Here is a 26,004-nt window from a genome sequence, read left to right on the forward strand (position 1 = left end):
CCCTCTCCTGGTCCCTCGACTCCAGTCGCCCTGGTTCCAGGTATCTGGGGTTCTGGGGATCCCAGGCTCCTGCCTCAGTCCTGAGTCTGCCCAGTGTGGAAGCCGCCAGGAAGCTGGCTGTATGCCAGGTTGTCTCAGACCCCAGCAGCTTGTTTTCAAGTTTAGGAACTTGGGTGGGTGGGGGGAGGAACTCCTTTTACGCCACCTATCCAGTCCAAACACAAGCCTCTGATGAAACCCAGTTCTCCCCTGCTCCCACCCACCCCACCCCACCACCATGCCTGCCTGTACTCACCAGTTATCTCATCTTTGCCCCGCACGAACTTGAGCGGGGGCTCAGGGGCACTCTGGCTCATGGGGAGGCTGGCTCGGGGGCCCTGGGGCTGCAGTCTGGCCTTGCACTCACCACAGCTGGCAGGAGCAGCCAGCAGCTCAGGCTCCAGCCCCGCCCCTACCCGCCCCGTCCCACCCACTGGGAGAGCTGCCTGGACCACCCCACCCCAAGAGCTGCCAGGAATGGGGCCCCCAGGAGGTGCCCCCCATCTCTGATGCAGGGCAATGCTCCCGGTGGTTTTCCCGCTAGGGAAATGGGGCAAAGTTGGGGTAGATATCGACCCTGATAACTGAAGGGGACACTTAGTGAGCTCCAGGCACCAGGGAGGGGAGGGTCCCCCAGGCAGTGCCACCCCAAAGCCAGCGCAGTGGGGAGTCCCACTCTCAGGCTGAAGCCTAGGTCAGGGCCAGGCTTTCCCAGGCTTCTCCTCCTGCCTGTCTCCAGATGACGAAGTTTCGGTTTGGGGAAATGGCGTCGTTTGCTTGCCTCCCCGTGCTTTGCACTGCATGGAGGGGCTGGCTCCCCACCTGCAGCCCCAAGGCCAGCCATGGGGGCAGGAGGGTGCAGCGGCTAGAGCCCACCCCTCAGGGCCGTGCAGGGCAGGGGCAGTGCCCAGAGGGGGACAGGGGAAAGGGTAGTGGGCTTCCCCTTTGGGGCCCCTCCCTCTCCTCCCAGGATTTCTCAGTCCCCCTTCCCTCTCCAGCGGCCACACAGGAAGGAGAGGGCGGGGAGTTCTCAGAAATGTTCTCCAGAGGAGAAAGGAAACTAAAACCTCCCCCGGCACAAACACGGAGCCCCATGCCCATCCTTCCTCAGCCCCCACCCCAGTGGCCCAGGGAAGCCGGCCAGGGTGAGACTTTGTCCTGCCACACAGGGAGCATGCTTCCAGATGGGTGAGGGCCTCTGTCTGGACTCTGTGCCATGAATCTCTTTCCTTTGCTGAGTAGAATCCCTGCCCTTTTCTCCTTATGTTGTCTTTGGTTCACAGCGTGGGAGCTGGACTGGCGTGCATAGGGCTGCCTTTCCGTTCCTGCGGCCCCGTCCTCTCTGCTGCTCTCGCACCTCTGTGTCCTGGCCGGCACAGAGGGTGCACTCCGGGAGGCTGGGGTATGCAGCCCGGTCAGGGGGCTGCAGACGGGAGACTGCGCTGTGTGTGTGGCGGGGTGAGGGGGCACTGCCTGTGCCTGGAGCGGTCTTCCGTGGAGAGCAAGGTCTCCACTGACACTTTCTCCTTAAACCAAAAGAACATTAACTGTCCCTTGGGGAGGGCCTGGGCTACCTGTGCTCCAGCGCCTCCGGGGCCCTGCGGCTGCCTAGGGTTCTTGTGTGTTGGCCTGATGGTGTGAGTGTCACTGCTGCCTCTGGACCCAGTTCCTCCTCAGCTTCCTGGGGCCCCTTTCACCTGTGCTGGGCTCAGAGGAGCCACACCCTTCCATGGGACACACCAGCCTGGAGTCAGCACAGAGCCCTGAGTCCTGTGTCCCTGGCCACGGCAGGGACATGCTGGTATGGAAACCACGAGGCAAATGTGTCTGCTGACCAGAGAGCTGCAGGTGCTGCCTCGGACAGGAAGCCTTGCTGTGGCCGCTGGGGCCGTGATGCCGTGACCCGCAGAGCTGGTCCTGGTAAGTCCACACCTCCAGCTTGGGCCCGGGGTGGGTGCTGAGCTCCAGGGCAGCCAGAGCTTCTCTCCTAGCCCCTGCCACCCAGACAGGTCTTCTCTCAATGGCCTGTGGCAGCAACTTCCTCCCAGAGAGCATATCTGCTGGAATCCAATGGCTGCAGCAGGTTCCAGCAAGGTACAGGGAGAAGGAGTCCCTGTCGGCACAGAAGCATTTTGTCACCACAGGCAGGACTGATGCAGAGACCGAGTGCAGCCAGGAGGCTCCAGGTAGGGCTCTTGGGTCTCTGGGCAGGGGCCCTGGGGAGAGCCCTCTGGGATGGCGCTGGCACTGAAGTGTCTTGAAGGAGGCTGCTGCCACTGTGGGCAGTGGGCAAGGAAAGGACAGAGGGCAAAGACCCCAGGCCCCTTGGACCCCTCTGCCTGGCGAGCAGGGAGCTGCCAGGTTTGTGTCCAGCCCAGTGTGAAAAGGAAGGAAGTCAGAGGTTGGGAGCGCCTCCAGTTCTTGGGGGAGAGCCTGTGAGTTCAGAAGGCTTTGGCCATGGCCATCCTAGGTGGAGCCCCGTGTGCCCCCCGCTTTGTGGGTCGCATCAATCAAGGCCTCACCTGCTACCTCAATGCCCTCCTGCAGTGTCTCTTTCTGACACCTGAATTCCGAGACAGGTGAAAGGCTGGGTGGCCTGAGGGCCTCTGGGCCAGGTCCCGGCAGAGCCCTGCGGACAAGGTAAGGACCCAGGCTTCCTCTGTGGCCACAGGTTCCAGGAGAAGCCTTGGGCCTCCCAGCCTGAGCAGGCTCTTGGCCAGATCTTCAGGGGGCTGCAGGAGCAGCATGGGCCTGTGCCAACAAAAGCCCTCACTACCTGCCTGAATCTGCATGGTGAGTGGACATTGGGAAGCACACGGACAGGGCACCAGGCAGAGGTGGAGCCCAGACCCTGAGATCCCACGAAGGGCTGTGTGTCCCGCTGAGGGCTCTGCACCACTCCTGACCCAGTGCCACTGGGGAGCAGCATTCAGCGAAAGTTGGGAGAAGGCGGTTGCAAGAGGGCCAGAGGTCTGCATGGGGCGGGTTCCCGGGGAGAGTCAGGAGCAGAGAGGCTGATCCAAGGGTGAGGTGGACCTCTTTCCTGGACACCTCAGCGTACAGTCTGTGGCTCACCTGCCCAAGAAGCATCCTGGGGCTTCGCAGTGTGGGGAGGGGAGGAAGCAGGACCTCGGGGAGTCACCAATGTGACCCAGGCATGTGCTGGCATGAGGAAGACACTGCTGGGAGTATCCAGAGAATAGTAGCCCTCTCAGCCACCCGGGGCTGGGACGCTGCGGTCCATGAGCTGATGGTGGCAGCAACCGCCAAGCGTGAGGGGTATTGTCAGGATACTGGGGGCAGGGCCAAAGGGCACTTGCTCCATCAGCAGGAGGGATGTCCACCTTGTGCCAGGCTGGGTTTACAGACTGCCAAGGAGAAATGTCCATACTCTAGAGGGTGAGTCAGAGGGCAGGGCCAGTGGCTAGGCTGCAGCTGGGCCCCACCCCAGGCCCCCTGGACAGCTGGGATGTCAGCCTGTCATTCCAGGGCTGACTTAGAGGCTGGGCCTGAGGGTGCCCCACTTCCCAGCCAGGCTGTCCCTGTTGCTCTCTGAGTGCCCAGTGCCACTCCTGAAGTTGGCTCAGGGCCTATTTGCTGAAGGAATGAATGAATCAGTGAGTGGACAAAGGAGTGAACAAATGCTGGAGCTTGACCTGGGGTGACCTGGGGTCACCTGGTCAGGAGGGAAGGGCCAGAGAAGGAGGGGAGGGCCAGGAGACAGCTTGGTGAATCCCAGCAGAGGCACTTGCTCTTAATAGGCCCCTGGCCAGGCAGCCTGGCAGATGCTTGCAAAGATGTGTGTGATAGAACCAGGACCAAAAAGGGAGAGGACATGGGGTCTGGGGGTGGGGTCCGGGGTAGGGCCAGCAGAAGAGGTGGCTGTGAGGGGAAAGGCTGGGCCACAGAAGGCCCTGGGGTGGTGGGAAGCAGCTGCACTGACCTGGCTCTGTCCCTGCTCTGCAGGCACCGGCCAGCAGGACGCGGCTGAGGTGTTTCTGCTTCTGCTCCAGCGCCTGGGCCAGGATGACTTGCAGGAGGTAGGCAGTGGGGAGGGAGGGTGGCAGCTGGACACCTGCCGGGGGATACAGTGGGCAGGGTGAGGAGAGATTCGGAAGGCCACTGGCCAGATCACAGCCAAGAGGGCACCAGGGCCATAGGTGTCTGCCTTGGAGTGCAGAGTGACAGGCAGGAGAGACCTGAGACGCTCTCAGGAACATTCACTCAGGGCCCCTCGCCCTCCCCGCTGAGGCCATGAACACGTTGGCAGTGAATCAGCAGCAGCACGGCTGGGGGCTGGTGCTGCTCAGGCCCTAGGCCCTGGGCTCGCTGGATCCTAGCACTGCAGGCAGGTGCCACCATCACCATTTTTTTCTAGTGGCCACAGGGAGGACAAAACTTGCCCCAGGCCTCCACACTGAAGACCAGGCACACAGGTGGCGGCTGCAGAGAGCAGGCCCCATGGGGGCAAATTGTGTATCAGCAGCCCTCCTCGACAACCATGGCCAAGCCAGGGCTGTGCCCCTGGAGCCCGTCCTGAGGCAGCCGCCTGAGCCCATCCCCATGGGGGCAACCCCAGGCAGGGCTCCCTCTGCCCAATCTTTGCCCAGCCATTGCCTCCAGGCTGCATTTCCCAAGCCCCTGCTCTGGGCTGGGGACAATGTGACCTCTAGGCTCCCTGATGGGACAGAAGTCCTGTGTCTTGGCACAAGGGAGGTACCCAGGCTTTGGCTCCTTCCTTGGGGCTCCTGTGGTACATTCCCTTTTAATTCAAGGCTCCTTGTGATTGGACCAGTGCGTTCGTAAGACAGAAGGACCAAAGCTTGTGACAGATGAGCAGTGTCAAGGGTACCTGAGGATAGGGAAGGTTTTGTGTGGCCCACTACCCTGAAAATGGGGTGAGGTGCCTGAGGGTGTTTCCAGGACAGCACGCCTGACTGGCAGGGCCTGTCCAGACCTGTAGTCTCACCCAACTTGCCCCATCCTCTCACACAGGTGTTCCAGAGTGAGGCGGAGAAAATCATCCAGTGCTGGGTGTGCGGCTACAAGGAGTGCATCCCATCGGGAGGCAGGATGCTGATCCTGCCCCCGGCTTCCCACACCCAGCTCTGTGGCTTGGAGGGGGCTGGGCAGGAACCTGGCAAGCCAGCCAATCCATCTAGTGGAGTTGCCCAGGTAGTGTGGCCCCAAGGTTGTCCTGCAAGGCAGTGTTCCTGAAATGCCAGGGCTAAGGGCCCATCATTCATTCATTCTTTTGGCCCACACACCTGTCTGGAACCCCTGTCTGTGCCAGGCTCTGTTCCAGGCACATTGATGTAGAGATGCCCAGATCTTGGCCTCTCCCATCGTGGGTCCAATGCCAGCCCTGGTTGTCTGGTTGTGACTGATACCTGGGCTGGTGAGTGGGGTACATGGGGCTCATCTAGATGATGAGGGCCACTGGCCCCTGCCCTCTGGTAACAATGGCCAGGCAAGAGAGCTGGCAAGTGTCAGGGGAGCCAAGAGTCAAAGAGGAAAACAGCCTCTGTGTGGGGTGTGGGGTGGGGGATGGGCCTCAAGTCTCCCAGGAAGGGACTCTAGAGTCTTGGAGTCTTGAACATGGATGTTGCTCTCCAGACAGGCAGGTTGACGGTATAGATAGAGTGGGGTGGCAGGGGCAAGGGCCTTTCTCTAGAAGCACAACTGCCCCAGTAAAGGCTTACTCAGTAGGGCTGAGTAGGAGACATGGGAGTGAGTTTGTTTTGGAGGTGGGAGGGTGGATAGAGGTCTGCAGAAAGTGAAAAGGTGGAGGGGAGAGAATGGGCAGGGCCATCAGACCTGGAGTTTGAAATTTACCCCATGCACTGGCAGGAACCTTCTAAGGTTGCTGAAATCCTCACATCAGATTTGCAGTTTAGAACTATCACTTCTTCCCTTAAGGGAAACAGGGATCCTTAGATAAAAGGCTGACTCCAGAGACAAGCCCAGAGACAAGGTGAGCCTGGAGAGTGAGGGATGAGACATATCAGAGGACACTGGCAGCAACTTGAAATGAACCAAATTTGGGACAAAGTGAGCATCAAAAAGAATAAGGAATATTGGATTTTAACACTGAATTTAAAATATTTGTAAATCCAAAGTATTACTAAACAAGGAGAATGAAGCATCATCTCTACAGGAAATGAAGTGGTAAGTGGAGAAGGAAAAACCCTGATGTAATGCTAGCCCACCACGGTGTTCACAAGGTACCTGAACCACTGGGTAAAAGGCTTAGCAGAACACGATGTTTGTGTGATCACAATGTGTCACTCCAGATTTCTTAAAGATTATAAAGGGGGAAAGGTTCCTTTACAGGTGGACATGTCTGGTGGACACCACCTGCATCATTTGATCAAACAGTGTCACCAGTAATGGGGCAAAGTGATACTATGTCACATTACCTTGCTGCATTGAAGATTCTCTCCTTGTCTTTTGAAAGTTTAATTATAATGTGTCTTGGGATGATCTCTTTGAGTTTTTCTTACTTGGAGTTTGTTGAGCTTCTTGGATTTGTAGATTCATATCTTGCATTACATTTGGAAAGTTTTCAGGCATTAGTTCTTCAAATATTCTCCTTTCCCCTTCCTCTCTCACTTCTCCTTCTGGAACTCCCACAATGCATATGTTTGTCCACTTGATGGTGTCTCACTAATCCCTTATGCTTTGTTCACTTTTGTAGGGACCAGCCCTACAGGGTCTGTGGGTTTTTCTCTCTGTGTGTGGAGACAAGAGATTGTAGAAATAAAGACACAAGACAAAGAGATAGAAGAAAAGACAGCAGGGCCTGGGGGACCACTACGACCAAGACGCAGAGACCAGTAGTGACCCCGAATGCCAGGCTGCACTGTTATTTATTGGATACAAGACAAGGGGGCAGGGTAAGGAGTGTGAGCCATCTTCAGTGATAGGTAAGGTCACGTGGGTTATGTGTCCACTGGACAGGGGCCCTTCCCTGTTTGGCAGCCGAGGCAGAGAGAGAGAGATTGAGGAGACAGCTTACGCAATTATTTCTGCATTTCAGAGACTTTTAGTACTTTCACTAATTCTGCTACTGATATCTAGAAGGCAGAGCCAGGTGTACAGGATGGAACATGAAAGGGGACCAGGAGTGTGACCGCTGAAGCACAGCATCACAGGGAGACGGTTAGGTCTCCGGATAACTGTGGGTGGGCCTGACTGATGTCAGGCCCTCCACAAGAGGTGGTGGAGTAGAGTCTTCTCTAACTCCCCCAGGGAAAGGGAGACTCCCTTTCCAGGTCTGCTAAGTAGCAGGTGGTTTTCCTAGGCACTGACGCTACCACTAGACCAAGGTCCGCTAGGTAACGGGCGTCTTCCCAGATGCTGGCGTCACCGCTATACCAAGGAGCCCTCTAGTAGCCCTGTCTGGGCGTAACAGAAGGCTCACACTCTTGTCTTTTGGTCACTTCTCACCATGTCTCCTCAGCTCCTATTTCTGTATGGCCTGGTGTTTCCTAGGTTATGATTGTAGAGCGAGGATTATTATAATATTGGAATAAAGAGTAATTGCTACAAACTAATGATTAATAATGTTCATTTATAATCATATCTATGATCTATATCTAGTATAACTATTCTGATTTTATATATTTTGTTTATTATACTGGAACAGCTCGTGTCCTCAGTCTCTTGCCTCGGCACCTGGGTGGCTTGCTGCTCACACACTTTTCTTTCATTTTTTTTTCCTTTCTGATGCTCAGACTCAAGTAATAAATTTCCATCAAGTAATAAAATCCCATTTTTCTATCTTCCAGTTCACTGCTACTTCTGCCTGCTCAAATCTGCCTTTGAATCCCTCTAGGAAAAATTTCCTTTCAGTTATTATACTATTCAGCTCCAGAAGTGATTTTCTTTTAGGATTTTTATCTTTCTTGATATATCCATTTTGTTCATACACAGTTTATTGATTTTTCTCCACCTCTTCCTTTAGTTCTTTGAGCATCTTTAAGACAGAGTTTTAAAGTATTTATCTGGTAGATCTGTCATCAGGTCTTTTGCAGGGACAGCTTTTGTTGATTTTTTTCCCTTTGAATGGGCCATAGTTTTCTGTTTATTTGTATGCCTTGTGATTTTGTTGTTGTTGAAAGTTGGACATTTGAATCTAATAATGTAGTAATTCTGGAAGTTAGATTCTCCTCCTTTAACCAGGCTTGCTGTTTTCCTTATTGTTTTTGTTTATTGTTTTCTTTTTTTATTTTATTTTTGCAGTCTGTCTCTGTGCTGAGGAACAGCTTGAGGTGTAAACTTCAGGTCTGTCCAGAGCCTGTGCCTTTCCCATGCACACTCACTTTCTCATTTTCCTCATATATGCAGTTGCTTTTCAATGTCCTAATCTTTAATATCTGGCTCCCAAAAGGGGAAAAATAGAAAAATGAAAGGGAGAAGAGCTGGCCCTTTAAATCCCCCAGAAGTCACTTCAGCCAGTTGGGGAAGGGCTTGCAAGAATGGGGAGAGGTGCAACCACAGTGGCCATATACCTTTCTGTTTGCACCTCCTTGATCAGAATGAACAGTAATGGACAATCCTTCAAGTTTGGAGGACAGGGCCCTTACTGCCCACCCTGTGTCCGGCAAGCTCCAGGTTGCTCCAGGAGCACAGGCACACTCGCTGCCCCAGGGCTGAGGATGAGGGATGGGTAGCTGCTACTGGCTAAGAGCTGGAATTGATTGAAATTAACCATAATTTCCATCTGAGCCTTCCCCTGGAAGTTGCAAGCCTTTGATAGACTCCAGAGTTCCAAACAGTCACCCAGCGCAGATTCTGCGGTGAGGTGTCTAGGAGCGGAGTCGGCCTCTGGGTGCTTTCCGCTCTCCCATTCTCCCAGAAGCTCTCAGTGTAGCCTCATGTTGGAGCTAGAATTTCTCCCAGGCATTGTCAGGTCAAGCAATGTTCATTAGCTGCTTTTACTTCTTACTTCACAACTACATTGTTCCTGTCCCATATTTCAAGTCATCCATTTTTCTTATGGATTTATCAGATACTTCTTTATAACATGGAAAATGACTCTTTGTTACCATTTCCCCGTTCTGTCATAAAGGAGGAAGTTTATTCATTAGCAAAAGGTAGCATATTCAATAAACAACATTGGGACAGTCATTTATTACTTGGAGAAAAAGTAAGTTAGACGCTCACTTCACACCATGTATCAAAAGGAAATCTAGCTAGATTAAAGTATGAGATAGATATACAAAGAAGGGAAGAAATCACAAAGAAAGTCAACAGGAGAGAAGCAATGAAAATATTACTTTTTCTCAGAATGAGAGAAGAGCATTAAACAACAAAAGCAATAGCATCAACTGGTATATTTGACAATGTAAAAGTAAGATCACGTTGTACTCCCTGCCCTGAGAAGGGCTGGCGTGGGCGGTGGGATAGGGGTCTGGTCACCCCACCTCCCGGGCCCTGCCTGGGCTGAGGCCCTCCCTGCCCTCTGCTGAGCAGGCCTGCTTCTCAGTCCCAGAACGCTGGAACAAACGGGCCTTTGAAACACTGACCAAATGCCAGTGGGAGGCGGCTCAGGGTGTGGGTGACTGACCCTCGGACACAGCCGCAGGTCTCACCTCCAGCACAGCAGAGGTGTCTTTGTTTCCGGCCCCACACTTTGGATTCTGGGTCTGCACAGGCCTGCATGCAGTTGCAGGCATTTGATGAGCAGGGCAGGGTCCTGGGATCCACCCATCACTGGGGAGGGGGCTCCGGAAAGGACTGGGGAGGCCCGCACTGAGCCAAGCCCAGTGTCCCTGCCCTCCCAGCATCCACCTGCCTGGGAGGAAGGCTGGTCCTGCCAAGACCCTGCCTTGGCTGTAGCCTGAAATCCACCCTAGAGCAAGGCATAGGCAGTGGAAAACAAGGGGTAGGAAAGGGTCCAGGGACCTGGGTGTCCACCTGTGTCATGGCAGATTCCCCAGAGACTCTCAGCCTCTTCACTTCTTCTATAGGACACAGAAGTGCTGAGTTTCTCTCAAATCCAGAATTTTGATGATGAAGACAATCGGTTCTTCTGTGAGCCCTGTAATGCCAAGACCCCAGCCTCTGAGGTAGGGGCCCAGTCTGGGCTGCTTCCCCCACTGTGGGGTGGGAGGGGGGCAGCAGAAGGATGGGAGCCTCTGGGGACAATGCAGACACTGTTGTCCCTCTGGCTCAGAAGAGCTTCCCGGGGCAGGGGTCAGCAGGTGCACAGAACTTAAGACAGGGTAACAGGGCTTCTTAAGTATTTGTGGAATGGAGAGGAAAAGAGGGGAGGGAAGGAGGTAAGAGAGAGGGAGGGAAGGATGGAAGGAGGAAGGGAGAAAAAGAGGCAAGAGGGAAAGAGACAGGAAGGGAGGAAAGTGGAGGGAAAGAGGAAGAAGGAAGGGAAGAGGGACAGAGACAGAGAAGGAGGAAAAAGGGAAGTGAGGGGAAAAGGACAGAGAGTGGGAAGGAAGGCAGAGGGGGAGGGAGAGAAGGAGAAAAAGAGAGAGCGTCAGGACCCAGGTAAGGAGACAGACTCATAGAGCAGAAAATATAAAGGACCCGCATGTCTCTGGGATGGAGAATAAGACAAGAGCGGCTTTTCCAAGTCCATATCCCAGCCTGAGAAAATGACTTGGGGAATATCCCTTTTCTTTCTATTTTTTGAAATAATATGTATAAAATTAAAGTCATTTCTTCCTTTAGTTATTGCTAAACTTTGCAAAGGAGGCCTCCTGAGTCTCGGGGTTTTCTGTTGTCTTTGTGGGAAGGTTTTGATGACAGTTAGTGCCAGATTCAACATTCTGATAAGTAACTATGTACCTGTGTGTGTATGGAAGAAAGTCCGTATGCGTGTGTGTGTGTATATATATATATATGTCCTACTACCATTCAAGCCTCTTATTTCTTCTCGTCATGGCTTTAGCTGCTTCCCTCAAGGTTTTATTTATAAGGTTTTCATAACTGTTCACTTCAAAATATTTCTATTAGATGTTGTCTTTGACTTGTGGGTTATTTAGAAATATATTTGTTTCTTTCCAAACATGTGGGAATCTTCTAATTATCTTTTTGGTATAGGTTTCTGACAGTGTGCCAGAAAAAAATAATTCTGTACTCGTTGGGTACAAATGTCAAAAAATTGTACTCAGACAGAGGAAAACTATGACCGATGGCCATTTTTTTGAAACTTGTTGAGACCTGTGGGAGAAGCGCACAGGGCTACGGTCAGCTTTCATGATCGTTTCACATGCAAAGGAAAAACTCCTGCCATCTTGGGGTTTACCGTCCTCCGCATCCCTTGGGGCAAGCTTGCTCAGTGTGTGGCCATCACCTTACGGATTTATTTTGCTCTGTTGTTCTTTCAGTTATGCAGAAAGTTATGTGAAGTTCTCCCAGTAGAACTGTGGATCAGCACAGAGGTCCCTGTGGCTCTGTCCATTTTTGCTTTACACATTTTTGAAGCTATGTTATTGGGTGGATAGACATTTAGAATTGTTATGTCTTCCTGGGAAATTGACCTATTTAATATTTTGAAATGTCTAATTTTGGCTAAGCTTTTGCCTTAAAATCTTTGTCTGATCTTAGCAGACCTGCTGCGGCCTTCTTTTGGTTGTGGTTTCCCTGATCTGTCTTTTTCTACCCCGTCACTTTTGACCTTTCTGGGTTCTAGTGGATTAGATTCTAGTGTATGCCTCCTCTAAACTGCATGCCCTTGACTTTCAAAATGACCTCTGACCGTGTTTGTCACCGAGTTAGCGATGTGACTTTTCTACCTTCCTTATGCCTGTGTTAAATCTGCCGTCTCACGAAGCACCTTCTGTGTGCCCCACCTGCCTTGTGAGCTTCTCTCCTTTCCTCCGCGTCAAAGAATGGTTTGGATTCTTTCATTATTTCCTCTTTGTTGACCTGCATGTTTTCGTCCTGCTGTTTCAGTTTCTTGGGCTAACGTTGGCTGGTTCTTTTGCCACTCCTCCAACAGTGCCGGAACTTTGTATTCACCTCTCTCCATTTCCATGGCATTGCATGTCCTTACGGTGGACTCTAATTCTCTATTTATTTTATATGCACAAGGGGTTTCTATTGCTTTTACAGCCAGCATTTATCTTGATTTGCTCCTCATTTACCATTTTGATTGTTCTTCCTTCCTGCAATCTTTGTTTGGATTCTTTTCACCTTGTAGAACTTCCTTTGGTGCAGACTGTTTTCCACACAGGTGCTAAGTCTTGATCCTTCCAGTAAATGGGGGCGGGGGGGGGGTGGTCTATGGTGTCCAGCTTTTGTCCTCGTCTTCTGGAGGTGGGTTGGTTCAAATTGTCGAACTTTCCCAAAAGACATTCTTCTCCCCTAGAGCACAGACAGGAGTCTTCAGCAGGTGCCAACTGCCCTCTCATGTCCACGGAGCTTGACAATGACCAGGAAGGTGCCTCCTGGTCCTTGCTGACTCCTAGTCTTATCAGCTCGACCTTCCCACTAAAGGCTCAAGGCAGGGCTGTGCTGCAGGCAAGGCTGTCCCTAGACACACAGGCACTGGCTGCAGGCAGCCGCTTTCCCAGGGCCCTGGGCTTCATGACTGCCCACTTAGAGCAGGCACCACAGAACTGGGAGGTAGATGCTGTCATGTTTTGTGATATTCTCTGTGCTTTTTAAACCAGAAGCAGTGCAGACCAACCTTGACTGAGGAAATGTGGGAGGCAGCTGGGGCAGGTGGCTGGGAGGCTCTTCCAGAGCTGGTGGGGTATGCAACTCCCTGCCCCCACCTCTCTCCTTCCTTAGGAGACGCGCTTCCTGCGGCTCCCGAAGGTCCTGATTCTGCAAGTCAGGGAGCTGACATTTGAAAACGGGAGGTTTCACAAAATTCAGAAGTCTATCAACATTGCCCAGGTGCTGTAACTGCACACCAGCCCCAGAGAACCAAAGTCGCCTATGTGTAAAGCTTCCCACAGTGGCACACTCACCCCCAACCTAGTGAGTGCCCAGCCTTGGAGAGGGGGAACTGCGGTGTGGGGCACCGTGCCCACGGCCTGCAGAGACAGTCACATTTCTGGCCAGCGTGTCCTGCCTGCCTGTCCCTTCATGACAGGAACAACCATGGGACAGGCAGGGTGGGCTGGCACTGGCGGGGCTGGGGCTGGGCTGTCTTGGCTATGGGAAACCTGTCTGCCGGTGTGATTAAGAAGAGCTGCCCACATTGCGTGACGGAAGGCGGGGCAGTGATGGGGCCCAAAGGGCTTGGGAGGGGGCCCCGGCAGCTGGGGACAGGAGGCGTGGGGGGCAGCTGCCCGTTGGCAGGGCGGCCTGCGTGCCGGGCTTTGAGGACAGGCCTTCAAGGAGCATCTCCTCTCCATGAGCCCCTTGAGATGCTCAGTTCCTTCCAAGCTGATCTGGAGCCAATGCGGGCTGAGGCACAACGTTTGGCTTTTCCCCAGAGTGGCTGTGTCAGCCGGCCAGGAAGTGCTTCATTCTCAGATGGGGGTCGAGGATTCCTGTGGCCTCCGGCCTCCGGAGGGGACGGGAAGCCAGGTGTGGGACGGCACTTTCCAAGGAAAACCCAGCTTTAGGTTTTCAGAGCTACGGAGTGGTGGAGGGAGCTGTGCCCCAGCCCTCCCCAGCTGGGAGGCAGAGGCTGGTCCTGTGGAGCCCCGTTGCTCTTGGAGGCTGAGCCCTGGGCCCCGAGGCTGGCCTGTAGCTGTGACACTGAGGGGCGGCAGGGTGGGGTCCATACTCCCCCCCATTAGAGCACAGTCACAGCTAGCAAGGCCTCCACCATTTCCCTGGTACTCAGTCCCACACACGCCCACCCACGCACAGCCCCACCCTCTGAAGCCCCAATCCCCCTGCAGGAGCAGAGAGTCTACCACCTACCTCTACGCCATGTGCTGCCACTCGGGAGACTGCAGCGGGGGCCATTACACAGCCCTGGTCCAGCCCCCCGGCAGGGTGGAGTGGTTCCGCTTCAATGACCAGCAGCTGCACCGTGTGAGTCCCGCCCCTCCTGCACCCCGGGGTCGGCTACTGACGAGCATGTTTAGGGAGCTGGCGGTTCTCTGGGGCCTCATGTGTGCTGTCTGCAATAAGGAAACAGAGGGACCCTTGAGCTGGTGCTTAATGTCGCTTCACTATTGTTATCGGAAGTTCTGGGGACCTCGTTTTTCCCCCAGGTTTAACTTCTTTAGCAAAACGTTATGGTTTCTTAATTTCTGAAGGTAATGTGTGCCTTTGTTTAAAAAGAAAGTATAATAAGAAAGAGGATTTTTAACAGCCCAGAAAAAGCTATTCCAGAGACAAGAACAGGGGATAGGGCTGTTGAACGCAGTGAAGCTGAATGGGGGCGGGATGGGGAGAGGGGATGCGGGTGCAGGGGCGGGTGAAGTGGGAGGAGGCTGAAGCAGGAGGAGAGTGGGAGGGAGGGAGGGAGCCGGGGAGGGTGGAGGAGCTCTGGGGAGGGCAGGTGGGGAGGGCTGCTGCAGGCCACTGTGGGCGGGAGGGACCCTGGAGAACATTATAGTGCGCAGGTAAAGGTGGTCGGGCCAGTGAAGGGCATGTCCGAGGGGAGGGTGGTGACTCTCGGGGGGACCCCACTGAGGGCCAGGCTGAGGCGGGAGGGCATGGTGATGCGTGGCAGGGCAGCATCCTCAAGGCCCCGCCTTCCCGCTCTAGGTGAGGCTGGAATTTCCCCTGCACCACATGTTCGGGTAGGCTGCTGGGCCCTCCTGGGGAGGGGTGGGACCCCGTCCTGCGGGATGACCCCCAGGGGCCCTGGTTGTGGAGGCAGCGCTCGCTGAGGGCAGCTGACCTTTCACCCGGGGAGGGAGAGGGACAGACGGGGCACCCTTCCCTGAGAGGGTTACTGTCGTGGGGTCAGGTTTGACCCATGGCCTGGACCCAGGCCCCTCACAGGGTTGTACCCCCACCCCAAGCTCACACCACACCCCTGTGGGAGGAAGGTCTGTGCCCTCTGCTCCCTCTTATCTGTGTGGCAAGGGCCTCACGGGCAGGGGCAAGAGTGGGGATCATCCCCCTGTGTGTAGTCTGCCACCCTCCAGGGAGGGGAGACATGATGCCCATACAGGGGGGCTCAGGAATCTGAGGACCAACCAGGAAACAGTGAGTCTGGCCACAGACCCAGGAAGCAGGGCCTGCTGAGCCCGCCAGGTTTTGCCCCTGTGTGGGGCAGATGTGGCTGCGTGCCTGGTGGGCAGGCCTCCACTCAGGTGCGATGGGTCCTGTCCCCGCTCCTCTCTCAGGTCTGAGACCCCATACCTACTGCTGTATCGCTGTGAGGACACTGGAGACAGGAGCGTCCCCGTCTGGTCCCGTGGGTGGTGAGTGTTCGGGGAGCCTGGAGGAGGCACAGCCACCCCAGCCAGCTTCAATTTGGTGGGCAATTTTGCCAAGAAGGGGATGGATGCTGTGGGTCCAGAAGGCCACATCTGTGGTGAAGGGCTCTGCCCTGGGCCTGCTCCCCACAGGGCAAGACTGGGGTCAGACCTGGCTTCACAGGTCAGAGTGATGGGCTGAGGCCTCCCCTGGGACCCACATGGTTCGGCCTGGCACCTGGTCCCTGTGGCCACACACTCCCTTGGGCCATGGCCTGAGGACAGTTGTCCAGGGAGGGAGGGAAGGGATCTTAGTCAAACAGCCTCTTCTCTCTGCAGCACCCACATCTAACTCCCCTACACAAAACAGGCAGTGGTCAGTGCTGAGAACCTGGAGGGGAGAGGGCCCTGGGGGTGGTTGGCACTGGGGGATTGTGGGGAGATGATGTCCTCTTCCTGGGTTGTCCCTGCAGACCTGCCCAGGGACGCTGCAGAGGCGCCTGCAGAGGGCAGACCACATAAGTCCATGAGGGAGCTGAGACCCTAGGCCAGGCCCCAGGCCTCCAGGCTGCCCACTGGTCCCTTCTCCTCCCCCTTTCTGACAAATACCCCCCTTCCCCAAAGACAGATGCCAAGATGAGGGAGTGTCTTTGGCTGGGGGCTGCTTGTGGCCCTGTCAAGGCTTCAGGGACTCCAAGCATGCCTGTGTGACTGTTGCGTGCCAGGTCCCTGGGGCTTGTGAGGGGCGAGATGGTGGGCCCCTCTCGGCCAGGGTTTCAGCTCTCTTTTACTGCAGGCAGGAGCCAGAGGCACCTGGGCCTGACAATGGGGATATGAGAACCATGACAGATGTAGCTCTTCCGAAGGAGAAGGTGCCTTGCCCAAGAGTGGAGGGAGAGACCCTCAAGACAGACTCTGCTACAGTCTGCTGGGGAGGACACAGCCAGAGCCTCTCTCCTCTCCAGGATGATGAGCCCATCTGCCATGGACAGAGCCCTGCCAAGAAGGTCAGGTACGTGACCACCTGACCCTGTCCTCCGGAGAGAGCCAGGTGGCCCCTGGCCCTGAGGTGGGCACGTTCAATAGCACATGTGGGTTGGCTCAGACCCTCTCTCACTGAATATATGTGTGTGCACCCACCAAGTGCCAGAGACCCAAAGGGTACCAAAGAAGCAGGCCTGGGTGTTTAGGGAGCCTGGGGCCTGCAGGGCTGGACAGAATGTGACTGAGAGGTACATGCGTGGATTTCCAGCAAGAATGCACTAATGCTTGAGGGCAAGTGTAGGGGTGGCCTCTTCTGGTCATAAGGCAGGGGTATAACCTGAGGGGCTGCATGCCACCATGCCTGTGGAGTCAGAAGGATGCATAGGGAGTGTCCCTCGGAGGTATCCCTGAACTTGTGGGAATGTAAGGAGTGTCCCCCAGGGCACCTCTAAACAAGTACTGAGGCCACACCAGAGCTATCCTGGTCTGCAGGAAGGGGAAAGCCAGTCTTAATAGTAAAGAATGTATGATTTAAAGATGGCATTCAGAAAGGAGAGGGAGCTGCATGCAGTGCCACCGTGAGCTCTCAGGTGCAGGGTGTCACTGCCCACGGCGCCTCACAGAGACTCGATCAGATGCATCATTGGGAGAAAAATGATGCTCCCCTGAGAAGCTGTGTGAATGGCTCTGCCTTCGTACAGGTTTGAATTTAGAGAATGTGCAGGGCACGGGATCCTCCAATCCATGTAACTGGTGTGAAGAGAAAAAGCTCCCCCATGGCAGTGGGAGGCACAGGGTGGAGGCAAATATGAAGCCTCTCAAGATCTTTACGTCCTCACCTAACAGAGGGCCACCTGGCTCCCCACCCGCAAAGTCATTTTGAAAATGAGGAAACAATTCACCATGCATGGGGGACCTCAGACAAAATAAAGAGAAGGTCAGCCCCTGTGAGTTTCAGAGAATCTATAAAAATCAGTTACAAAATTGAAAGACATGAAAGGTAGGATTGAGAACAGAAAAAGAATGAGACATACTTAGGGTAAATTTCAGGAGAAAAAATAATCTGTATCACACCTGTAATCTCAGCACTTTTGGAGGCCAAGGCAGCTGGATCACTTGAGGCCAGGAGTTCAAGATCAGCCTGGCCAACATGGTGAAACCCCATCTCTATTAAAAATACAAAAATCAGCCAGGCATGGTGGTGCACGACTTTGTGGCACAAGAATCACTTGAATCTGGGAGGTGGAGGTTGCAGTGAGCTGAGATCGCACCACTGTACTCCAGTCTGGGCAACAGAGTGATACTCTGCCTCACAAAAAAAAAAAAAAAAAAAAATCTGTAGAAACGAAAACATAGTCAGTGATATTTAAATTGCATTGACTGTGTTACACAGCATTTAGAAATAAGAGAATAGATATTTCTCGGATTAGAAGATGGATCTGGGGAAAGCTTTTGCACGTATTTTACCAGAAGATAAAAAGATGTGAAAGAACATTTTTCAAAGAGGCATGGAGAATAGAATCAAAAGGTCTGAGTGACCTTCCAAAAGAAGGTAGAAATTTCCAACAGGACTGGCAAAAAGGGAGAACAGAGATCATGAGGGAAAACAAAACTCAAGGAAATAATAAGTGAGAATTTTCCAAAACCAGTGAAAGGCATGAGCCCCCAGCAAGGTTTAAGCCAGATAACCAAACCTAAATTACTGGGGGAACCCGCCCCCAATATTTCAACGTAGATTCTTTCTATTTTCCATAAGTGTCGGCCAGCTGAAAAAGAAAGAGAGACAGTACAAAGATAGGAATTTTACAGCTGGGCCACTGGGGGTGACATCACATATCAGTAGGACCGTGATACCCACCTGAGTCTGACCAGCAAGTTTTTATTAAGGGTTTCAAAAGGGGAGGGGGTGTAAGAACAGGGAGTAGGTACAAAGATCATGGGCTTCAAAGGGCAAAAAGCAGAACTACTAATAAGGGTCTAACAAAGATCACAAGGCAAAGGGCAAAAGCAGAACCACTGATAAGGGTCCAACAAAGATCACAAGGCAAAGGGCAAAAGCAGAACTACTGATAAGGGTCTATGTTCAGCGGTGCACGTATTGTCTTGATAAACATCTTAAACAACAGAAAACAGTGTTCGAGAGCAGAGAACCAGTCTGACCACAAATTTACCAAGGCGGAGGTTTTCCCTATCCTAGTAAGCCTGAGGGTACTGCAGGAGACCAGAGCGTATCTCAGTCCTTATCTCAACCGCATAAGACAGACATTCCCACAGCAGCTGTTTATAGACCTCCCCCCAGGAGTGCATTCCTTTCCCAGAGTATTAATATTAATATTCCTTGCTGGGAAAAGAATTTAGCAATATCTCTCCTACTTGCACGTCCATTTATAGGCTCTCTGCAAGAAGAAAAATATGGCTCTTTTTGCCCAACCCCGCAGGCAGTCAGACCTTATGGTTGTCTTCCCTCGTTCCATAAAAATCGCTGTTATTCTGTTCTTTTTCAAGGTGCACTGATTTCATATTGTTCAAACACACATGTTTTACAATAAATTTGTATGGTTAACACAATTATCACAGTGGTCCTGAGGTGATGTACATTCTCAGCTTATGAAGATAACAGGATTAAGAGATTAAAATAAAGACAGGCATAAGAAATTATAAAAGTATTATTTGGGAACTGATAGACGTCCATATTAAAATGAAATCTTCACAATTTATATTCCTCTGTTGCGGCTCCAGCTGGTCCCTCCGTTCAGGGTCCCTGATTTCCCGCAACACTAAATCTATACCTAGACTTACCCTAGAAAATCTAAAGGCAACTAGAGAGGAAAGACAATATTCCATTGAAAGGAACAATTGAATTAAAGCAGAAGTCCTAAGGGTAAGGTAGAAGACAATGTAACGTCTTCATAACTGGCAGACTCTAATTCTATACCCAGCTAAACTCTCTCATAGTCAGGTTGTTTCAGGCAAGCAAAGGGTTAGAGTTGACCACTAGTAGAACTTGTACAAAACAACTTAAAGCTGATTTTCAGAAATATGTATATCAAGTCTAGGAGGAAGAGCTGAAGTGCAAAAACAGTGATTTTCAAATAAACTAGCAAAAATATAACACAATAATTAAACATGGATTGTATAAAAAGCCCTAATAATAATGGCTAATCTGGAGAATATTAAAACAAAACTATAAATATGACACATCTCTGAAATCTAAATAGCAAGTAGGAGATTGGAGTGAAAGTCCTCTAAGCCATCCTTCTGCTTTGTGGGGAGTGTAGAGATATTGGTTAACTGTCAACTTAGTTGAAAAAATAGGGATGTCAAAATTGTCAGGGTATCTTAGCTTGTGTTTCTTAAAAGTAGAGTCAGAGATGTAAGTGGTTGATTGAGGAAGTGTTCTTGAGGGGCTGGCCCCATGGAAAATGTCTGGAGCACGAATTGGGCCACAAAAGTGAACTTGCCTTGATGAAAAGGCATCAGCAATTTGTACTCCCATCAGACATGGGAGTACATGGGGGCATGGCTTTGGGGATGTGGAAGCCCCTGTTAGCCAAAGGCATTGGTCTGGAGAAGTCAGCAGCTCTGATTCTGAGCGCTTAGCAGCAAACACTCCCAGCAGGTGTACGATGCAGGCACCAGCGTGGAGAAAGGTATCTGGTAGGACACCATGGCACCCATTCCAGTCCATCCCCCAGGCCACTCAGGTGCTCACTACAGCAATGCAGTCACACCTTCACCAGGGTTCCATGGTTTCATATCCTCCTGGAAAAACTTATAAGAGGAGAGTTGATAAAAACCTCTGACTGCACCACCTTGTTGCAGTTATCCCTGGGGATGGACCCAGAATTCTTCTCTTTCCTCTGCCACTTACATGAGTGCCCCCGATATGGTTGGGATATTTGTCCCCTCCAAATCTCAGGTTGAAATATGATCTCCAGCATTGGAGGTGGGCCTCGTAGGAGGTGTTTGGGTCTTGGGGCGAGATCCTTCATGAATGGCTTGGTGGCCTCCTATGGTAATGAGTGGGTTCTCGTGCTGGTAGCTCATGGAGGGCTGGTTGTTTAAAGGAGCCTGGTGCTTCCTGCCCTTTTGCTTGCTCTCACCATGTGATGTGCCTGCTCCTGCTTTGCCTTCCACCATAAGTAAATGCTCCCCGAGGCCTTCCCAGAAGCCTCAGTGATGACACATAGTCTCCCATGTTGGCCAACTGGTCTGCCACTCTGTGAGGCCTCAGTGGTGCTGGCAGAGGCCCTGAGGGTGAGAAACAAAAACTCATACCTGGACTTCATGTCAATCCCTGACAGGATGAAATGTGCTTTACCTTCTCCAGGGTGGAAGAGATCTGATGCTGTCAACTTCCATCCAATGGGTGGTTGGTTTTTCCTAGGTTTCCCAGGCTTAGCACTGTGCCAGGAGCTCAGTGCCAGTCCTGCAGGCAGGGCAGACAGGCAGCAGCAGAAGCTGGAGCCACCTTGGTGAGAGGGAACCCCTGCTTCTCCCCCAGGCAAAGCCCCATTTTCTGTCATGGATATTCTGTTTGCAAGCCCGTTGCTCAGGAACTGGAGTGGCCAAGGACAGGCCCCTGTTGGCTAAGCCATCATGTTAACTTGGTAGATTGTACCTCTACTGGCACTCATTGCACCCTCTCCCATAGGTCCATTCTTTTCTCCAGGCTTTCTTTTCCAGATCTTTCAATCCTGCTCTTTCCAAACCCTGGCCATGCAGCTAGGCTACTGGCCACACCTCATGAGTCCATGCACACACTTGCCTTGCACGGCGTCTCTCCACATGGTGTGAAGGTGCAACGCAATGCCGGAAGTTCTGCCCACGGAAGTGTTCCTGTCATCACTGTCTTTCAGAAACACCTCTTAGTGCAGCTGGACTTTAGCTACAGGCCATGTTGGACTTACTCTTCATACTGAGCCAACATATCCACAAACCAAGCCCTGGCTCTTTCCTTATGTCAGCTATACACAGGAAACTACACTGCCCAATGAGGCTGTGGCTGTGAGGTGCAGGAGAGGCACTGGCTCAGCAGTGAGAGGTGACCTGGGCTCTGGCCCATTGCTTCTTGCAGTTATCTTGTTTCCTCTGGATCCCAGTCCTGGATGCTTGATTCCAGTCCTGGTGAACCACTTGATGCTGGATGGCCAACCTGATGACTTGGTGGGTCTCACAGTACCCAGCTTTTGATGGGCAATTTTGGCCAAATGGTGACGTGGGCTCCCATGGTATGACACTCGCTGTTTACCAGGCACCAGGGGCATGTCAGGAGCTGCTTCTCAGTGCCCTAGTTCTGGGATTCAGGACACACAGCCTTCCTCAAGAGCCTCAGGGAGCTGCTCTGTGACCCTCCGGGTGGGACTTGCCTGAGGCTCCTGGTGGCTTCACTGTCCACTGTGAGATCTTCCAGGTCATAGGGCCCAAACTGCAAGTCTACTTTTACTGCAGTCTAGAGCTGCTGCAGGCTCCTTTCTAGCACTGGGCCACTTTAAGCTACTAGCCTCTGGCAGCGTTTGACAAGTAGGTCCTAGAAGCCTGCCCAAGCATGGCCTGTGCTGCCTTCAAAACCCAAATTGATTCACCAAGCATTGTGTTCCTTTCTCAGGGGTAGGGGAGCAGACAACACAGTCACGGCACCGGGTACTCCGGAGGGAATATCGCAACAAGCACTGGAGCCCTGGGGTGCAACTGCACTGATGTGGCAGCCCCTGGCTGTATGGAGGGTTTATCTCCTCACCTTCTAGGGAGCCTTTTCCAATACATCCAGAGTACTTCCTGCTTCTCACTACACGTCCGATGAACACAAAGTTATCAAGATCGTGGGCCAATGTGATACTCTGCAGAACGTGCAAATGCTCCACATGTTTTAGACTCCCTAGTGACAGAACAGAACCAACCCAGCCTGGGGAAAGCCCGTGTCTGTGCACTGGGGTCTGTCCCTTGTGCAGTAGCCTGCCTCTGACAACCTTCCCTGATGTTAGAGAAAAGGATGTGTTTGCTGAGGCCGTGGCTTCAAGCCATGAATGTGAGACCGTGTTCATCTGGCCCAATGAAGGCATCCTACCCAGCAGGACAACTAGCACTAGGCTCCCGCTTGGTTAAATTGGCAGTGGCTGCATCCAGTCCAGGCAGGGACAAGCCTAGGACATTGAATGGGGATTGGTTAGGGCCTCCGTGCCTGCATCCCTCAAAGCTTTGAAGGGGGAGCTAATCCCTGGTGTTCCCCTGAGATGCGATGCTGTCTATTCACTAACTTAGCAGGAGATCCACTGGGCCAGGGGCGCCCACTTGGCCTTTCCTACGATAGCTCTTATCCCGCAGCTCTGGGAACCCCAGCTAGGGTCCGGCCAGCTGCTCAGGAAGTCATGCCACGGCCGCTTTCCAGAACTGAAGGAAAGTCCAGTATCAGTCCAGGCACCAAGAGGACGTGGGTCAGGATGCTGCCTGTTTCCTGCCCCACAAACCCTGAAGGAAAGTCCAGTATGAGTCCAGGCACCCAGAGGACACAGGTCAGGACGCTGCCTCAGGACACTACAGGGGTTTTCTGCCCCACAAATCCTGCTTGTGGCAGGGGAGGGGAGTGCATGGCAGCACTCCTGGCCTCTGGCTCCAGCATCAGGTCAGCCTATATCCAGTCACCTTGAAAACTTGGCACATGCCCTTTGTCCAGCAGAGGGTTACCTGAATAAATGGCTTGAAGTCCCTGAGGGGAAAGACTGGGGTTGCAATGATGGTACAGGCTCCCTCTGCATGGGGCTGCCTGTTCTCCTTCTGTATAGGACATGTGTTCTCCCTGTGCTTGGGGATGCGTGTTCTCCCTCTGCATGGGGCCACATGTTCTCCTTCGGCATGGGACATGTGTTCTCCCTCTCCATGGGACACGTGTTCTCCCATTCCATGGGATGTGTGTTCTCTCTCTTTATGGGGCCACGTGTTCTCTCTCTCCATGGGATGCATGTTCTGCCTCTCCGTGGGACATGTGTTCTCCCTCTCCATGGGACATGTGTTCTCTCTCTCTGTGGGATGCGTGTTCTCTCTCTACATGGGATACGTGTTCTCCCTCTCCGTGGGACATGTGTTCTCCCTCTCCATGGGACATGTGTTCTCTCTCTCTGTGGGATGCGTGTTCTCTCTCTACATGGGATACGTGTTCTCCCTCTCCGTGGGACATGTGCTCTCCCTCTCCTTCAATCTGTAGGTTCTGGGTCTGCGATTTGACTTGAATCTGGGCAAAAGGTTGTGACTTTCCTCAGGGTGCTTACCTCTGCGGCCTCTCCTGCATCCTTGATCCCATTTTCTGATGTGTGTTAGGCAGAACATTGGTTGCCCCAGGAGCGCCCTGTCCCTGAGCCAGTACCCGAGTGGGTCTGTCTCTGAGGGTCGAGTTCCTTCCGTGCCCCCATTCCCCAATCCCTGTTAATTGTTGGGATTCGGGCTGTGACCACCATTGGCCCCTTCTCTCCTGGACGCTTCCTCCGGGAGGATGCCAGGGAGCCAGGCTTGTTCCCCAGCTGCCTTGGCCCCTCCTGCAGAGGACAGCAGCCCTGGAGTTTGCGGTGATGCTGGGGCCCCTCCCAGAGCACCGCAGGCCACCTTGTAGCCAACCTGCTGAAAAATAAACTCCTGGGCCTCCAGTCACAGAGTGGGGCATGAGCAACAGACAGAGTGGGGCATGAGCAACAGACAGAGTGGGGCATGAGCAACAGAGTGAGGCATGAGGGAGGCAGAAAGCACTGTGGCTGCGGAGGTTGGGGCGGGAGGGGAGAAGGCCAGGACACAGCACTGGAGAGGGTGGAAGAGAGGAGTGCGACTGTGTCAGCCGCCACCCACACAGAAATCCACCCAGTTTGCTGGTTGAAAAACAGAGCTCGTTAGATTATATTTAAGCACATGTATTGCCAAATCCCTGTCAATGGAGCTGCAAACCTCCGAGGAACCTGGGACAGGCCCCGCCTCCCCCATCTGGGGCTTACTGTGCTTGGGAATGGAGGGGGCTGAGCTGGGCAGCCCACACCTGCCCCCATCACTGCAGACACCCAGGGGCTCTGCCCTCCTGTGGCCCAAGGGTCTGGTGAGTTGAGGATCTGGGGTCCCCACCCCAGCAGGGCCTCAGGGGCTTCCCTCTGCTCAGGCGAGAGTCCACTTTGTTCCATTAACTTCCTGGCTTGTTTCATTAGGGACGTGGAGCCTGGCCACGGGGACAGGGGCAGAGTCTCAGAGCACGTGGACGAGGAGGGCCCTAAAGTGCCTCCGCCAGGGGAGCAGGGGGAGGCCCTAGACCTGCCCTGCGGCCCCCAGTGTAGCCCGGAAGAGGAGCTCCCCGCTGTGGGAATGAGGAGCTCGGCAGCTGAGGACCAAGCCCTGTCCCACCCAGTGCAGGGCCCGGCACAGCCCAGAAACACATGTAAGTGACCTGACCCAGGCTCTGAGGCTGGGGCCATTTCTCTCCCTAATGGCTGCTGGCTCTGCAGGGACTGAGCGGTCAATCCCAACCCCGGGTCACTCACCACCTCACACTGACGTGTCCCAGCCACCGCCATGCCTGACTCCTTCCGGCACAGCGGTCCCCACCCTGAGGGAGAGGCCCCGTCCCTGCCCCACAGAGCTGACTTTAAGGGTCCGTGGTGCCCAATCCTGTGATGTCTCACGCAGCCAACAGGCCGGCCTGCTGTCCTGGAGGAAACTCAAGGCTCGGACGCCGGCGAGCCGGGTGGTCGAGGGGGCTCCCGAAGTGGGCGTTGGGCCTGAGGCTGACAGCAGGAGGAGGGCTGGGGTGGAGGAATGGTGGAGACAGCCAAGACTCGAGGAGCTGAGACCCTCGGATGAGCAGAAGCAAGGCTGGGAGGGGCTCATGGAAAGGCCAGAGGAGGCCCTGGCTGGGCACAGGGGCAGCAGGGCCTGTCCACCTGGGAGCTGGTGGGGACCTGCCCAGGGCCTGGTGGGGCGGAGAGGAGTGGACGCGATTCCATCCCTCGAGTTCGGGAGGCAAACTTTCCAGGGCTAGGCCTGAGGTGAGGGTCTGGGGGCAGCCCCAAGACGGCCCCAGTCTCTGCCTGGGCTCACTGGGGGTGCTGGGGCTGATTCCAAGATGGGATCCGGAAGGGGTGGGGGTGGATGGTTGGACCCGAGCGTTGGGAGCTGGGTCTGAGGGGCCCAGGGGTGGGACCTCTGTGGCTCCCAGCCCTTCCGTGTTGCCTGATATCTGGGGACCTGTGTATAGGTGGTACAGGATTGAGGTGCCAGCGAGGTGAGGGCTGCCCACAGGGTCCACAGGGCCCATAGGACATGAGCGAGGGTGCTGTCCAGCCAGCTCAGCCTGGGTGTCTGTCCCTTGCTCTGCAGGCCTCCGGAGTAAAGACGGAGGAGCGGAGGCTGCCAGGGAAGGAGTCCGGCTGCCAGAGACAGAGAAGCAGAGGCCGTGACCTCCAGAGAAGGAGTGGAGGTTGCCAAAAGAAGGGAACCAGCTCCTCAGAGATGGAGGATTGGAGGCTGTGACCTCCAGAGAAGGAGGAGGGGAGACTGTGACTGCCAGAGAAGGGGGTTGGCTCTTCAGAGACAGAGGAGTGGAGGCTGGGACTGACTGAGAAAGAGAAGGGGAGGCTGTGGCTGCCAGAGAAGGAGAAGGGGAGGCTGCGCCTGCCAGAGAAGGAGAAGGGGAGGCTCTGGCCACCAGAGA

General features: G+C 53.7%; 1 protein-coding gene across 4 annotated transcripts; it reads left to right on the top strand.

The window, feature by feature from the left end:
- The first annotated feature begins 1,146 nt into the window (after window positions 1-1,146).
- LOC129031868 (uncharacterized) lies at window positions 1,147-26,004 on the top strand. Of its 4 annotated transcripts, XM_063648208.1 has the most exons (12): window positions 1,147-1,959; window positions 2,031-2,225; window positions 2,711-2,832; window positions 4,006-4,079; window positions 5,035-5,214; window positions 5,959-10,112; window positions 13,866-14,001; window positions 14,683-14,717; window positions 15,270-15,347; window positions 16,138-16,353; window positions 24,506-24,732; window positions 25,671-26,004. In XM_063648208.1, exons 6-12 carry the CDS (start codon window positions 10,054-10,056, stop codon window positions 25,748-25,750), a joined length of 831 nt encoding a protein of 276 aa, XP_063504278.1. In that variant the 5' UTR covers window positions 1,147-1,959; window positions 2,031-2,225; window positions 2,711-2,832; window positions 4,006-4,079; window positions 5,035-5,214; window positions 5,959-10,053; the 3' UTR covers window positions 25,751-26,004. The 4 variants fall into 4 exon arrangements, with proteins under 4 accessions (XP_063504278.1, XP_063504280.1, XP_063504279.1 ...); XM_063648210.1 differs by lacking the exon at window positions 5,959-10,112 and adding an exon at window positions 12,799-12,990 and having other exon boundaries at window positions 1,147-2,225; XM_063648209.1 differs by lacking the exon at window positions 5,959-10,112 and adding an exon at window positions 12,799-12,906 and having other exon boundaries at window positions 1,147-2,225.

Source organism: Pongo pygmaeus, chromosome 11 (assembly GCF_028885625.2).
Source record: "Pongo pygmaeus isolate AG05252 chromosome 11, NHGRI_mPonPyg2-v2.0_pri, whole genome shotgun sequence".
NCBI lineage: Eukaryota > Metazoa > Chordata > Mammalia > Primates > Hominidae > Pongo > Pongo pygmaeus.

Bases quoted from the DNA above. Each gene is read 5' to 3' on its own strand.
- LOC129031868 (XM_063648208.1), top strand. From the start codon at position 10,054: ATGATGAAGACAATCGGTTCTTCTGTGAGCCCTGTAATGCCAAGACCC. The intron at 16,354-24,505 runs GTACGTGACCAC...TTGTTTCATTAG, and splicing joins AGCCCTGCCAAGAAGGTCAG to GGACGTGGAGCCTGGCCACG. The intron at 24,733-25,670 runs GTAAGTGACCTG...CTTGCTCTGCAG, and splicing joins GGCACAGCCCAGAAACACAT to GCCTCCGGAGTAAAGACGGA.